Source organism: Channa argus, chromosome 5 (assembly GCF_033026475.1).
Source record: "Channa argus isolate prfri chromosome 5, Channa argus male v1.0, whole genome shotgun sequence".
NCBI classification, from domain to species: Eukaryota; Metazoa; Chordata; class Actinopteri; order Anabantiformes; family Channidae; genus Channa; species Channa argus.
This window is the reverse complement of record NC_090201.1, coordinates 14,288,200-14,304,589: the sequence shown is the minus strand read 5'-3', so window position 1 is coordinate 14,304,589 and position 16,390 is coordinate 14,288,200. Positions and strand designations below refer to the sequence as shown.

At 35.8% G+C, this 16,390-nt stretch overlaps 1 protein-coding gene across 2 annotated transcripts in view; it reads right to left on the bottom strand.

Moving 5' to 3' along the window:
- Positions 1-16,390, bottom strand: part of tex264a (testis expressed 264, ER-phagy receptor a) — a 56,685-nt gene that overhangs the window by 19,437 nt on the left and 20,858 nt on the right. Inside the window, exon 3 of one of the 2 annotated variants that reach the window (XM_067504932.1) lies at positions 3,219-3,338. The exons of the other annotated variant lie outside the window; for it this stretch is intronic. Within the exon in view, the coding sequence (XP_067361033.1) occupies positions 3,219-3,338 (120 nt within the window). The remainder of the gene's footprint in view (positions 1-3,218; positions 3,339-16,390) is intronic. 2 annotated transcript variants of the gene reach the window in all.

Genomic DNA, 16,390 nt, shown 5'->3' with positions numbered 1-16,390 from the left:
GCTCTAATTGAGATCTTAATCTAAGAGTCTAATGTTGGATATAGTCACATCTCTATTCTGCAGAGATATAATCAGGAGTAGGGGATTTGTTCACTGGCTGTGTGAATGTGTGATAAGGAGAGATTGGACTGCTTATACTTTTCTCTGCAACTATCTAACAGTATGTACAGAATGCCGTCAATTGATGCCACATAATAAGTCTCCACGCGCTGCTGGAGTGTCTTTGCAGCAGCAAACCTGAAGGCCTTTTGTGTAAATAAGAAATTATTAGTGAATTATTTGTGACCAGTCAAGTAAAGAGGGCTTAAATGGCAATTTATTAAGTTTCAGCAGTATAATGATGTGCCACAAAACAAAAGTACAGATTATTAGAATTGGGTACCTGTGGCATCATTATAAAGACATTGTATAGTACAGCCAATCATTTCTTTGTTTACATCCTGTCCAGACATAATTAAGCTACGAAAGGCAGCAGCAGAAAAAAAAGTATTTTGAGCAAAGATAGAAAAATGTGCTATTAATGTAGCAGCGATGTAATTAATGTAGCAGTAATGACTTTTTCCTTGTGTTTTGAAAGATTTGGCGGAAGAACAAAATGACAGACAGGGCACACTGTGAGAGGAAAGCGCCTACATGAAATAGAAAATAACTAATGGGTGATGAAAAGCATTCCTTTCACACATAGAAACAGAATTCAGTGGAGCAGGATAGCCTACATCTATTGACCTTCATAAAGTCTCTGCCAGCCTTGTAAACCTTAAAATGAGCCATCAGGCATTCTACCACCTCTCTATGAATAAACCATGGCTACTCATCCTTGGTATTCACACAGGAAGGGGGCATAGACAAACACAAAGCACACATGTTTTTCCTGCACAGACAAAACTAAATGCTAATGATTTGCTTTCAATTTATTTAAAATTCACTATTATTGCGTGTTCTGTACAATATCTGTTTTAAGATTTATTTGACACTATCATTTTTTTAGCAGCACCATTTAATCAAAAATACAATTCCACATTTCTTTTAAGACCACACAAGTTTATACATGATGTACCCTGACACATTTGGTATCTTTGGTAACCTTGGATCCTTAAGTGTAATTTCGAATGAAGTTCTATGGGTTTGTACAAGCCGCTGTGGTTTTCTAAAAGGGCTGCCACACAGACTGGCAACTAATTCTCCTAAGTCTCGGCATCTTCGAAGACAGTAAACTCTCTGTCCTACTGTTTTTCCGATCCCTTGCCTCCATTCTCTCACCTTGCACACAGATGATAGAAAAGCCCCAGAACAGAACACTAAGACCTCAAAATCCTCCTTGTGTCTTGCACCAAAACATAGCACCTCCTTAACTTGAGAGTCCTAACGTGAAATGGAGAATAACATCTAAACCATTTTACAGGCTCTGACAGGTCATGTTGATGGTGAAATTGATACACGCAGCTTTAAATATGTCCAAAGACTGACAGTGGCATCCCTAAAGCCAATCCCCTTTAGCTACAAAAATTATACTTCTGATTGCATGAATCAGGTCACAAAGCATAAAATATTACTTTCGAAATGAATTCTATAGGAAAATCTTAAATATTATGTCCATAAAAAAACTATTTGAAATAATTGAAAATAAATTCTAGAAAACCACTAGATCCTTGTCCACTAGATATGCAGCTGTTTGTGAGAAACACAGTGGATTGAAAGACAATCCTTCAGTTCAACTGTCCCTAGCTTGTCTCAAAAGCCAGTATGAACCAATGTGACACCAATCATGTATACACAGTACTAAAAGCAATTGTAATGCCAATATCCAATTATGGCACAACACAGCGAGTAATACGAGTTTAATTCTGTTTAAGTCATTCATTTGACCCCCATAAACTGCACATACAGCCTGCAGAGAAGTGATCAATAAAGCAAACCAACTTCCCTTCTGGGGCCACAGTCAGTGCAAGTGTAACAGGGAGAAGAACACAGGAAACTGGGACAGATTGTCCAACTAATGGCATGTTTTTAAGTGTTACCAAAGATAACAATTTGTTTTAGCTCCACGCCTCCATCCCCAAATACCAGGAAAAAAAAACATAGGGAGGGATAATCCAGTGTCAGCTACAAGACAGAAGCTGTTGGGTCTGGGTTAAAGTTTCTATAGCCCTGCTGCTGTCCACTGGGCATGAGCCATGTTTAAACCACAGGCCACCTTCTATTAGAGGTCTGTCAGCATGGCACAACGGCAGACTAATGGTTACAATTAACGATCCCTTCTGATGACAGAGCTCCTATCTGAATGCCCCCTCTGTGTCTGATCATGCACTAATCACTGTGTTTTATGGGTGCAGTGAAACAGAAACCCAGAACAAAAGATGGAGCAAGAATGGCAAGAATACAGGAAGAACAGATTTATACAAACAAAAGGAAAAACAGAAAATGAGACGGAAGTTGAATATAAATCTAATATTTAAAAGTTCTTTGAGATAATAACAGAGAATGTGACACTTGGGTATTAAGCAAGCAGTAGTATGCAGTATTATTATAGGCTGCAAATATTCCCACACCGAATAAAAGCACTATTACATTATAAAAAAAAACATGATACAAAAACTTTGCCAGCCAATTCTGTTTGATACTTTTGTTGCAATGATAACCTCAAGCACTTGTTTAAAAGAGTCCCCGTGATAAAAGGCACTTTAAAAACAGAATTTTAACAAAAGTTGTATTAAAGCTTTTGCCTATTATTTGTTATCTCTAATGTTAAAACTATATTGAGATATCTGAAAGGCTCACAATTTCCACTATTTGTTAAATTCTGTTTACTGCTGTTTGAAGAAGTTAACCCAAGAGAACAGGTACTCCCACAATAGCTGAGAAAAAGTGCAGTAAACACCAGCTTTACGTTGTTAGTTTCAATCCTCCTGGCAATCCTCAATCCTCCAGTTTTGCTCAAATCCCCTCTCTTAATCGAAACACAAATACTTTAAGAGGCACACTTGTTTCTTCAGTCAAGATTTTAGTACAACATTTATAAACATTTAACTGTTCAAGTCTCTCCAGTCCAAACATTTCACTGTTTAATAAAAAAAAAAAAACACAGTTCCTTTTTTAAAAGAATCATTATGTTAGATACATTTTGTTTGTTTAAATGTTGTCATCTATAAATGATAGGGAAATTGCTTGCTTTTTTAGGCCACACTTTAGGTTATTTAGTTATTCAGAATAACACTTACATGTACTGTATATGCATATTGGCAGCCAGCAGCAGAGAGGCCATCTGGAGTAGTGGGAGTTTTCCTGGTGGGATAGTTGACCAGTGGGCTGGTGATCAGTCTAGCAACACCGATTAAAAACTAGGGGGGAAAAAAAAGTCTCATGTTGTTTCATCCCTCATTAGGCTAAAAGGTTGGCACCATACAGATGTTTGGCAGTGTTTAAATTCGTCTTATTTTTCCTGCCAACTTCACTTTGCTACTGTACATTCTGTATGGAAAAACATCCAACTAAAACAGGTGGACTTGAAGACAAAGGATCCCTTTTGTTACTTATTATATTTGTTTATTTTACACAGATGGAACATGTCACATTCCCGTTAGGATTCACTGGAAATATTTTTAAAAACATGCCGATTATAAAAAACCTTCAAACTTTTCAATTCATTACTGTACTGTATTCCAACAGTACGTTCCAAAGACTTTTCTCTAAGGAACATATTACCTTGCTCCAGAGGACAAATAAGTTTGCCTTCCTAAAGCCAATTCTGTTCAGCCACACCTCACTGAGTCTAAATTACTCCTTAAATAGCTATGAAAATCCTCATCAGAAAAGCCTTGTGTTAGAACAAAACCCCTCCATTAGCATGTCCGTTTCACTTCTTTCTGACACTATTCTTGTTGATCAGTCCAAAGTGTTTCACCAACTATTGCCAGCTCTGATAGGTACTCATTATGGACTCTCCTTTGAGGTAAAGCTCTTTACTTACTCTACTGTTTCACTGTCACTCTAAAACTTAAGTGAGTGTTCCTCTTTTAAATTCCTACTGGTTAAAGCGTCACACCAAATAAATGTCATCCTATTTAGTAGCATTTTCTTCTTACCGTTCCTCTACAATATTTCAACTGAAAGGGGTTGCAAAAATCTTCTGCTAAACTGTATATTGACAATGATGCATTGCTTCAATATGTAATGTTGTGAGTTTTTATAATTTTGAGGCAGTTTGCTAAAACATACAACCACCCAGGAGAAAAAACTTCAGACACAGTGACACAGATGAGATCCTGCTTCATTTTATATGGCTGACATTTCATTTTACAGCTTCACCTTCAAGTCTCTCCATGTTTCACATTCCCAACTTGTCAACAAATTACTAATTGGATTGTGGGGTCCCCCAGAAAACTAGACAGGTCTATGTCAGCAGCAAAGTCAAGCCCAAACGCCAGCAACCTTTAGGGAGCCATAGGCCAAAACTAGAGGTACTATCACTTCACATGAATTGCACATACATTATTTATTCCCCATGATTTTGGATGCTTATCAAAACAAGAGAAAAATCAATACACTTTACAGTAGGTTAGATTTTGGCAGCCCATAGAATGTAAGAGCTTCCAAATTAAATATTCTGTGCTATGACTTTGTTTTACTGTAGCACCTCAGACAGAAAGAAAGTGCATAAGACAAATGTGTGATTATGAAAGGGAACCTGGACCTTGTCAGGTACAGCTTTTTATGATTTTCTACTGGAGCTGATGGGAAATGGATGAAAATGACTCCGACTGTTTCTTCCAGTGAAACAGATAACACTGACTTCAGCCTGACAGTAGTCGTTGATAGATGCTCTTGCACAGGAATGTAATGAAAACTGAAGCACTCTGCCTAAGATCCAACAACACAATGCGGTGTGAATCACAGCAGCTCATGAGCAGACATTCACATGTTCAAGACTAGACAAAGTGCTGTTGTGTTCTGTCTGACTTCGGATGTCAAAAGTTCTAGTGTACATTAGCAGTGGAAAAAACCATCAATACTTTTAATGAGAAAGTTGTGACTACAGAATACAGCTTATGCTGTCAGTGCAGGTCAAAAGAACTTCAGGAAGTAAAGAAAAGAAACTTTTAGAAAAGAGGATAATTGTTTTAGGAAACTCTTACAATGCAGAGAAACGCTGGAGAGTTGCAAGATCTATCAGCAAGAAGATGATGTTAATGTGGAGGATGCTTTACACTCTCCCAATGCTCCTATCTCCATGGGCCAAGACAGGCTGGTACTTCATCCAGTCAACTGTCTGCCAACTTATAGTTTTGTGGTTTAGTCTTTAGTTGTGTTTTACTTCTGCTCTGGGCAACTGACTTAACTGAGCTTGTTGCCAGGGCAACCGCCTCTGCCAGAAATCCCCCCTCTGTGTTTTCCATGGAGACTGGATACTTTGATAATATGAGGGATTGCAGAAGACGTGGGGGGAGTGTGGAGTGGCTGCCAAATGTCTTTTCAAGAACAGTTGTTCTCAAACGAGCACAATGAGAGAAAACGTAATGCCACCAGTGTGTTATTAAGATGTCTACATTTCTGTTACATTTGTAAGCAATGTTTTGTTTCCATTTGTCTTGCTATTAAATAAATACAGATAATATCATGAAGTACAGTTCATTATTACATGATCATGCATTTAATGATTTGACAGGAGCTTGTACTGTTTTATATCACTGAATATAAAGATAACTATTTATATCTTTAGGATTATCCCAAGCTCCTTTCTGTGGTAAGCTGTAAAGTACATGAAAAGATCAAATGAAAATCTATTGGGTGTGATTGTTTTTCTTCAAACTATAGAGAAGGCAGCTTAATTTTCCTAATTAGAAACATCTATAAAGCCTTGTTTCATTGTTTTTACTTTTATGTGGGTTTTCACTTTAGTTCCACTAATTTAAAAAAACTTTAATTATCACAGATAAATTCTGTTTTTCGACAAGAAATATGTAAAGTGACACAACGTCCAATGTGTCCAAGTTCTGTTATGTTTGTAATGAATCGGGTACTTAGGAGGAATGACCATGAACTATTTTTTTTCCTGTTTTCTTTATTTCACCTTTAGCATCATTGTTCTGGATAATGATCTGGAATTGCTGTCTGAATATGTCAGTTTCAAAGTCTATTTGTTTCCAGCAATAACACTCTTTTAGCTAATGATTTACATGCCCAGTGTCTCCAAAAAGGTTTGGCCCTGAGTCAGCTTGATAACGGTAATAAGATTTGTGACCATTTTGAAAATGATGTTAAATATATCAGTTCAATGATGAAACATTTTAGAGATGATTTGCAAGATCAGTGGATTGCTGCCAAAATAAGATCAAACAAACAGAAAACCAAACACAGACATAAAAAGAGTTTTAGTAAACTCTTCACTTACTAACAGACTCAAGAGTAATGAAATTAAATACTGTATCTGCACTTTTTTAAATAAAAAAAAGTAGATGCCTAGTCACCAGGTAGAATTATTTAAGCATGGGAAACATGAGCGTAAGATGTAACCAAAACTGCTCATTTGAATCTCTACATCATTTTTCTGAATTAACTGTAGTAAACGGGAAAAATACAGTCAAGTTGCCTATGGGCAAAGAAAAACTGAAAATTAGCATATATGAAAACGATTCAGGGATAGAGGAAAATGTAAATTTGTTCCCTGCTCTCCACATATAACAGAGGAACAATTTATCTTAATTTTAGCCGAATATAAAAAAGGTCCCCCAACATGAAAATATAGAGAACAATAAGCTGCCGACAAGTCTCAGGGGACAGTGAAAGTTTTTCTCACACTGTAGAGGTGTGCTGGTGACAGGAGGGAGATGAATGAAGGCAGAGTAGATTGTTCTGCTCTCAGGCGTGACGGAGGGATGCCTTTATATCCTGTTTTTAATGTAGGGCAAACAGGGAGCATCCTGGATTGTCGATCATCACCTGATTAAAACTGTCAGATGAAGTAATAAAAGGCATAACAGGCTGTGCATGTATCATATATGCACATGCATGCACAGTCACAATGTTGGGGGGATATTTCAAACAAATGACACTTTCCACTCAATGTGTAAAGGTTCCAGGAAAATTCTATTTATAGGACAGTCTCTCCAATTAGCAGAGACACAGAAGCAAACACCACACACACACACACACACACACACAAAAAAAAAAAAAAAAAAAAATATATATATATATATATATATATATATATATATATATATATATACATATATACACACATATATATAGACATACACACACACACACACACACATTATATATATATATATATATATATATATATATATATATATATATATATATATATATATATATATATATATATATATATATATATATATATACACACACACACACACACACACACCGTCTTAGTGGTACAAAATGACTTCTTTATGTTCTCATCTCTCTGCCATAGCTCAGGCTGAAAACAGCATGGGGACACACAAGAGGTCATTCCCTCACACACAAGAGGGAATTTTGCACTCAAAAGACTACAAAAAAACTCAAACCACATTAACTACAGCTAAATATTCAACCCCATTTACAGGTGATCTGTAGGTAGATATCTTAAGGAAAAACTGCAGAACATGTTCATAGTGGAGTCAGATGGGTTCTGATTGCGATCCAACATTTATACAAATCAACCACAAAACTAACAACTTAAAGGTGTAATGAATAAAACTAGTTGTTGGAGCTTTCACATACAATGTGACAACTGCGCTGAGTTCTAAACTCATTACTTTCAATACGTTGTCCCGAGTGGCGAGACAATTACATGTGGAGCTTTAATTTAGTTGAACTTTGACCAGTTTGTGGTCTGTAGCTGGACCCAACAAGGCAACCAGCAAGGCATGGAAGTCAAAATAGAGGAATAGCTAAGCATGTCTGAATTCCCTGAGTTATATGACGTAACTGAGAAAACTATCCATTTCTCTTCAAAGATGTAAAGAGGTATAGTGTACAGTTTAATACACTGTAGCACTGCACACGCCTGCACACGCCTGATTCCTCTGCTTATGTTGTACTCTTCATTGCACTCAGGTACATCCTATCATCTCCTGGCATTCTGCTCAGCAAAGTGTTCAGTGCCATAAAGACGTTGATGGCATTTCACACCCTGCCCTCCTCTCCCTCATTCCTCTGAGCTACAGCATGCTGAATGGCATTAATAAATTGAGTTGTCTGTTAGCTGGCTTTACTTCCAGTTCACAGAGGAAAAAAACTTAAATTTATAAGGGACCTCAGGGCAGAAGGTTAGGTTTGTCTGAAGCATTTTATGAACTGTAAAAAAAACCACTGTGAGGCACAAGCCTGTAAACTACATTCATTTCTCATCATGCTGCTGCAGTAATAGTCTACATAATCATGTTAGTAAGACACTGATCTGTATTTAGTCAGCTACTGGCATGGAAGGACACAGTTGCATAGTGCACAGTAAAATTTTTTTGTGTTTTTTTTAGAAACAATGCATTTTGACTCAATTGACGAGGTATGTGCTCTACCATGTCCATGGAAGACAAAGCTCATACAGGTTCATTCACTCTCAAAGCAGCCGTTCAATCACGTTCCTAAAAGTTTAATGCTGGAGAACATCTTTAAATAACTTATATTTGTATTCATACATGTAGTCTGTGTGCGTGTTTACAGGTAAGCTCTTTTTCTTTATAGATGGTAGCTTAAATGTGAAAAGACAAACTAATCATTCCTCTCTCAAAGGGCTCACGGAGCTCTTTGGTTCAGCCTCACACTTTGACATCCTTTCACTGTAACATTAACCTTTCCTCTTTTTCCTAATTCTTCCATACTGTGGACAAACAAAAAAATTAGAGTAGACATGGAATAAAAGGACACATAGTATTGGTGAGAGACGATTTATGAGGAAAGTGAAGGGCAGTGTGGGTGGAGTGGGATGTGCCTATGACTGCTAATCCATAACCTGTGGCATGTTGATTTTAAAATACCACATGTGCCCCTCAAATGAAAAACCCTTCCCTCCCCTCTCATTTCCCACAGCTAAATGATTTAACATCGGTGCCAGGGTTGAGTGCCACTTAAAGGAGCATGCAAGTGTTTGGGACTAATGTTTTCGTATCAGCTGGTAGTTATTCCTGGGTTAATTCCGCCTTTAAACAACAACTCACTCAATTTGTTTCTGTGCTACCAGCAAAACATAAGTTAATATGATATTTTGAAGGTAAAGTACAGAAAGACAAACTATGCTTTTAAACAGATATGCAAGTCAGTCATAATAAGCTTCCAGTAGTTCCAGTAGCAGAAAGTTTGTGCCAGCTTTAATAGTCTGCTTATAAGCTACAATAGATTGTTTTTAATAATACACATACACACACACACACACACACACACACACACACACACACACACACACACACCTTGATGTAGTCTCTAAACAGGCTCCAGCCAATTCTCATTCACCAGATATATGATACTGCTAACGTCCATGACATACTTAATCTTCAATAGTTGGGCTAAGAACTACATGTTTTATTGTCCTCTCAGGACAGTCCCTCCCAGTTATAGCACACTGTGACATAATACTCTATGTCACATTTGATGCACATAGGCCATGAATATAGCATAAATATTACATTATCAATTCATCACAGTCATACAGTAAACAACAAATCTAGGGATATCTAAAAGAATCTAATGGATTTATACATTTTATAGATACAAAGTGGTATTTTTACAGTAGTTTCTTGTATTTTTATTCTCTTTTAGTATGTGCACAAAGATAAAAAATGAACAAAAGCACAGATTTGACATGAGAAGCACTATGAGGCACACAGTATACCAACATTTAGTGGTACAAATGTAATGTACAATGAAGCAATATACAATTTAAACACAAGAAATCAACACTCATCTGTGAAATTTAAAAAAGGTTTTGCAAATATTTAATTATATATAAAAAGCTACATTTTATAATGGAAAACCTCGTTAAAATTAGCGTATTTTATGTGATTTTTTTTTAGACTTACTGCTCTACAGCTACATAGCATGCAGATATGGTCATATGACATGCTATGTGCTATAGGGTTGTGCATTACTTGCAGCATGTCAAGAGTTCCCATGGTACACAGGGTTTGGCTTCTCTGTGCCTGTCTGTCTGTCTGTGTCACGGTAACACTAATATAAACAAACTGACAGGTGCTGCTGTATGCAAATTCTGTTATAACATGTCAACTGGCAAAAGGCATTATGTTTTTTGTTTACACAGTTGGACTGGAGGCAGGTCTGCTTCATGTATGGACAAAGGTACTTTCAAAAATTATAAAATGACTATAAAATGCAAATTTTGTCCTTTTAGTGAATGATTTATATAAAGCATACTGTATATACATTACACATTCTAGATTGTATTTGCAAAAAGTATCTTATTATACATCAGGTAAAATGCTTATGCTATAACTAGAGAGGACATGCTTATGATTGATTGAGTGATAATGAATGAAACTTGTCTAACTGTTCTGACTGGAGTCCAGCTGTCTGGTTTTTGGTTTCTGAGAACATATGGACTAGTCAGCCACATGGAGGGAAGATGGGGGATGGATAGGCCCTCTGTCAATTTGTAACTTCTATTGATCCTTGAGCTGAGTGTGGTCTCCAGCCTTCTAACTTTCCTCCACTCCTCAATTCCTTCTCAGGCTATTGGCACATTAATCCCAATCTGCAATAGCTGCCGTATCGCAGATTACATTAGCTGTTGAGTGATCAAATTAGGTGCTAGCATGCTCACCCGCCTCTGCAATCACTTGCACTTTCCGATGGAGACAACTACACATTTACAATCAATTAGCTAGCCAAATCTAATCAAGCAGCTCACACACAGCTCTGTACATGTTTTTATATCTTGCACGAATGGTGACATGGAAAACATGAGCAATACAGCTAAACAATAACACACACACAAACAGAGAGAGAGAGAGAGAGACAGAAAGCACATGTGTGCAAAAACCCCTTTTCCCAAAATTGATATCCTCATGGACATGCATCACTATATCCCCAAATAAACTAATTTCCTTCATGCCTCTCCATGGAACTCACTGACTTCTTGTTAGGAGTTGGCTATGATGTAGAGTAGTGAGCACGCAGGAGATGATGTTGGCACTGTCTCTTAATCAACACCATTCATCTCCCAAGCATGCATTTAACAGCTTCTCAAACAGTTAGAGAAGAGCAGAGCTCCACCGTGGGACCGGCAGTGAACACACCACTACTGTATGCTGCTGATTGTCGCATGAAAAAATAAGTTCACTGAATAACAATGACTTTTTAATAGGCTGCACCTCTTCATTTAATTTGCAAGTGCTTTCCCTTCTTTCAGAGAAATCACACACAGATCAGTCCCTTAAAATAAACATGAGTTGAAAGATTTTGTTTGAACATTAGTAAATAAATTATTAATGCTTTATTCTTCCTTTTTAAAACCAATTTCCATTGAAAAATCCTGACTTTCAACTTTAAAACAGAAACTTTCATTTCAGTAAATTTTTTTCTGGGGCAATTTTAAAAAACACAAAAAAACAAAACATGCCATCTTACAACTTCAAAAGGTAATTTCTGAGGAAATTACTGGGGAGAGCTCTTAAGCTGCACGATAGTCGCCGATCGCTCGCAAGCTGCTGAGAGTCGACATGTTTGCACGCTTAAAGCTGCAAAAGTAGAGCAAAACAGCAAAATGTTGAAAGGGCACAGAAGACAATGAGAGATAGTAGAGATAGTAGTTGAAATAACAAACGTTAAAAGAAGTTGAAAGAAAAAAAAGGAAGAAGTTAATAAGTTAGAAGTTGACATTAAAAAAAGAAGACATTTGAGGAAGTAGAGTTCACCACAATCTCTTTTTACCATGAAAATGCTGAAAATTGAAAATAGTAACAAAATGCTTTTATTTTAAAAGTGCGATTCCTGTAGCCTAATTTCAAACTTATTTCACAATTTAAGAAATCTCTGGTTATGTTAGACGCTCGACCTATTAGTGCAGGTACAATTGACAAACTCGTAATACCACTTCAACGCTAAAAAAATTTAAAAAGTCTCAAAATTATCTTACTTTGTGTTTCCTTTAGCTCATGCGTGTGAGCTGCTTTAACTGTAGCTAGACTTCATTTGAAATGTCAAACACTATTTAAGTGGTTTATTCAAAAAACTTTAATAACAGATTTCTTTTGAAATAACTGTAGGTAGACTTCATCACAAATTAATTTTACCATTCAAGTGATACATGTTTTAAAAAAGTATTGAAAGGCTTTTATATTAAAAGCAGGTCGTGGGTCTGAGCTCCTGTTAGAACCTAACATTTACTGAAGGGAGACATAAAAATACACTCATTTAACCATTTAAAATGCTTTTATTATTTACAAAGGGGCATTTATTTTGGAAATGTGTTTTAGTGTTGTTTTAAAAGTACCTCAAACTAAAACTGCCATCTTTCAAAAAGTGTAAAAGAAACAAAGAAGGTGATCGACAGACAAAGAGTTGAATGTGTCTAGACCTGCATGAGGTAAAAAGTGACAAAAAGGTAAATAAAATAAAAAGTATAAAAGTAACTAAAGAGAAAAGAAAAAGAAACCAATCTCCTAAAAGTGACCTATGTTTAGGAAGTTGAATGAAGAGCGAAGATAACAGGTGCGAGAGCTGTGTTGCACAGCTTTACTGATAAATGCAACTGTTTTTTTATAAACATTTAAAGTAATGAGCCATATAAGTGTTGTTGACATGTTGAAGCAAAATCACATCATTCTTTGATCATTTACCAGAGCAAAAATTTAGCCAGGCATCTACAACATTCATCACACAGGGAGAGAATGAATCAATATTTGCACCTATGAAGCATTGCTTCACACCACCACATAAGGGGTGGCTCACCAGGAATCTCTAACACATAGATTGTTACTGCAGGTGGCTGCTAGTGAATATGACATACAAGAGCATGCAAGAGGAGTATGAAAACATTACTCTGCAGTACATTGACATATACGCTGTGCAAGTAAATATGCAGTCAATGTGCAATACAAAAGAAGGGTGGATTCTGAATTTATTCACATTTTAAGCCTGAATTCCATATGAGGCAAATAAGAATTTTTTTGTCTCTTATATTTCATTTACACCAAACACTTTGTTTCTACAAGCATTGTAGTGCTACCTTAAAACTTTGCAAAATATTAGATGACACCTTTTTAAAGTGGAGATACAACAAATTGAACATGGCAGGAAGCACATTTAATGCTACAATATGATAAACTGTCTGCTTGTGGAAAATTTTCCCTTCGTGATCAGCTACAAACAGTTTTTCCATGAAGGCAAACATAATCAACATCTGTCTGTTTTCCATAGTGGCAGAAAAAAAAGTAATTATTTTAAACACAAACGAAAAAATGGTCTCTCTGGCTGTGGGCTTTCTGTGTAGAGTTTGCATGTTCCAACTGTGTCCACATTACTTTTCTCCAGGTTTCTCCAAATTGAAAAGACATGAAGGTTAGGTAAACCTATCTGTATTATGTCTGTAATAACAGATTTTCTTTTAATCCATTATACTGTGTGTCCTGACCAGTTACTACATTAACATTACAGTCAGTTCCAGATCGTTGATTACTTATACTCTCACGAGTTATTTTGCAAGTTTTAAGTTAAGTCTCAAGTCTTGACTTACAGAATTCCCAGTCAGGTAGTGAGTCAACACAAACAAGTCCAGATCAAAATCCAAGTCAAGACTAGAAATTCATGTCCAAGTCATTAACATTATGTCTTGAGTCATAAATCATCATCAGTCATTATGCCGAAAATAACTGCTGTTTTAAATTTTCACAGTTAAAATCAGAAAGAAAATTGGAAATCAGATCAGAAATAATTACTACTTTTTAAAATGAATATTTCAAGTTAAAAGTTAATACGGTTCAACTGCTAAAAGTGGTAGTCCACTAAGATGACATAGTTAATTTAAGGAGGTTGGCATTAACATTTTTAAAAAAAGTGCACTTATTGAATCAATTTGCAGATTTGTGTTTGATTTGGGTGATTTTAACAGAACATGATTTGAAGAGCTTCTGCTTTAGTTATCATTTCTTCTCATATGCAGCCAAGGTCTGTTTTCATTTACTAGCCAGCTTCTTGGTATTATATCTATATATTTAGGATATTTATAATCCTGTTGATGTCGCACAGTGTGTTTTAGCAATGGTGAGAAAAAACTTGTTAATGTTAACCACAGCACAGCAATCTTAGTGCTGCTTAGGCATTTTAATATTACAAAAACTATGATTCCAGAAAGGCCTGGCCTTCAGAAGGGAGAGTTTTAAAGACCATCTGTTGCATATGTCACACTGAGGGACTGAGAGACACACCTTTTGTTATCAAAAAAGAAAGCTTTTATGTTTTATAGACCAAATGAGCCATGAAACAGAGACACAGAACAGCTTGTTTTATTTTTACAGAAACCTGCCTAAAGTTCTCAGGTCAGACCAGAATCACTTGGTTATTGGTAATAGACCCAGACAATACACTGCCATATTGTCTGTCAATAAGTTCAGCCATTTTCTGTTTTAATCATACTTTCAACAATTCCCATCCACATTCTGAAACTAATAATTTCTTTGCTCTATTCATTCATAACATACGCCACAGATGAATAAGTGCGGAGGAGATTTTAGTGTTTGTATGAAGATTATTGAAAATATATCTGGTTTACAAAATGGCCAAAGTTATCTATAGACTTAGCATACCTACATGTGTTCCTCTTTACTGCTAAAGATGTTTTCTGTGTGATTGTACTTTATGAATATTTATCACTTCTCAAAATATCACATATTTGAATACCCAGTCTTTATATTTTTCTAAATACACATACAGTATTCATCTTACTTCACACTTCGTTTACAATGAGACATGCACTCTTCTTTATTTATTTGAGCTTGAAAGTCAGCTTCAAAAATCATACTACCTTTTTTTTTACATCCTGCAACAAAGTTTTGTTATTAAATGACTGATACATTAGCACCCTATTACACCTGTTATTTGAACCAATTTGAGGATGGATTTTTGTCAGTTGTCTGATTACTATGTTGTTTCTCAAAAAACTTTTGAGAAAACTTAAACATTAACAATGTTTTCATAGTTCAGTGTATAAACATTGGTAACTGTAACACACCAAATTTTCCTCTAATATCATCGACCTTTTGTGCTTTCTGCAACATTATGAAGATGTCGGTTTTAATCTTAGTTTCTGAGTCATTGTATGTTTTTTTTAATTGAAGAAAATCACATTAAACAGAAAAACACAAATGGAATATTAAAGGAGAAGAGAATTAAAGTATCATTGTTGAACAAGTCACAATTGCAAAAAAAATCAAATGTTACCAGAATATTACAAATTTTGAAATACAAACACAGAATGCTATATCTCCCACAATAATATTACTTTTTCCCCCTGCTCTTGGTAGAGAAGCACCCAAAGGCCAGTGCATGCTATATCTGTGTGGCTGCTTAACATAAGGAGCATCTTAGTAGAAAGTCACTGAAAAACAAAGTCACAAAGACAACGGGAACAAGATGGGTAGCAAAAAACTTCTGCAAAATGAGAACTTGTAAAATATACTTAAATATATTTTAGGAAATGTCAACAGCTGATTTCTTTTCACACTTCTGCTCTTCTCCTGTGTCTCAGCAGCCAAAGGGTTGTGGATTAACTGCTTTATATTTCCCCCAGAGGGGTCTTTCTAAGTAATTTTGTATCTATTTGGTATTTGCTTGCACAGAGTGGCAAGGCAATGTGGCCTTTTCACTGCAGGACAGCCAGAGAGACAGCGTGATAATTATGGGGACTGAATTCATGTAGTCCATAGAAGCTTCTAACCTGGAGGTCAAGAATATGTTCGAGATGAAGATCACAAATTGACCATAAGCTTTGGGAAAATATAGAGACCCTTTATTGAAGTGAGAATCGTGGGCTGTGAAGCTGACTTGAGGAGAATCTAAAACACAGTAATCCATATTTCATCCAGGACTTGCATGGTTATACAGTGATGACATTGGCAAAACCAGGCATCACATACAGCAAAGAGATACTATGTGATGATAATTCTAAATTCTATTGCCTCAGTTACTGTATCTTGTCTTGTTTATTTTGTAACACCCCCCCAACCATTAAAACATACACATAAAATGTGCAAGTGTCAATATACAATAGACCAATAGACCTTGAAATTGACACAAACTCCCATTAAAATTGAAACAAAAGGTTTATTAATTACTTAATTGGAGTTGGTATATATATATATATATATATATATATATATATATATATATATATATATATATATATATATATATATATATATATATATATATATATACG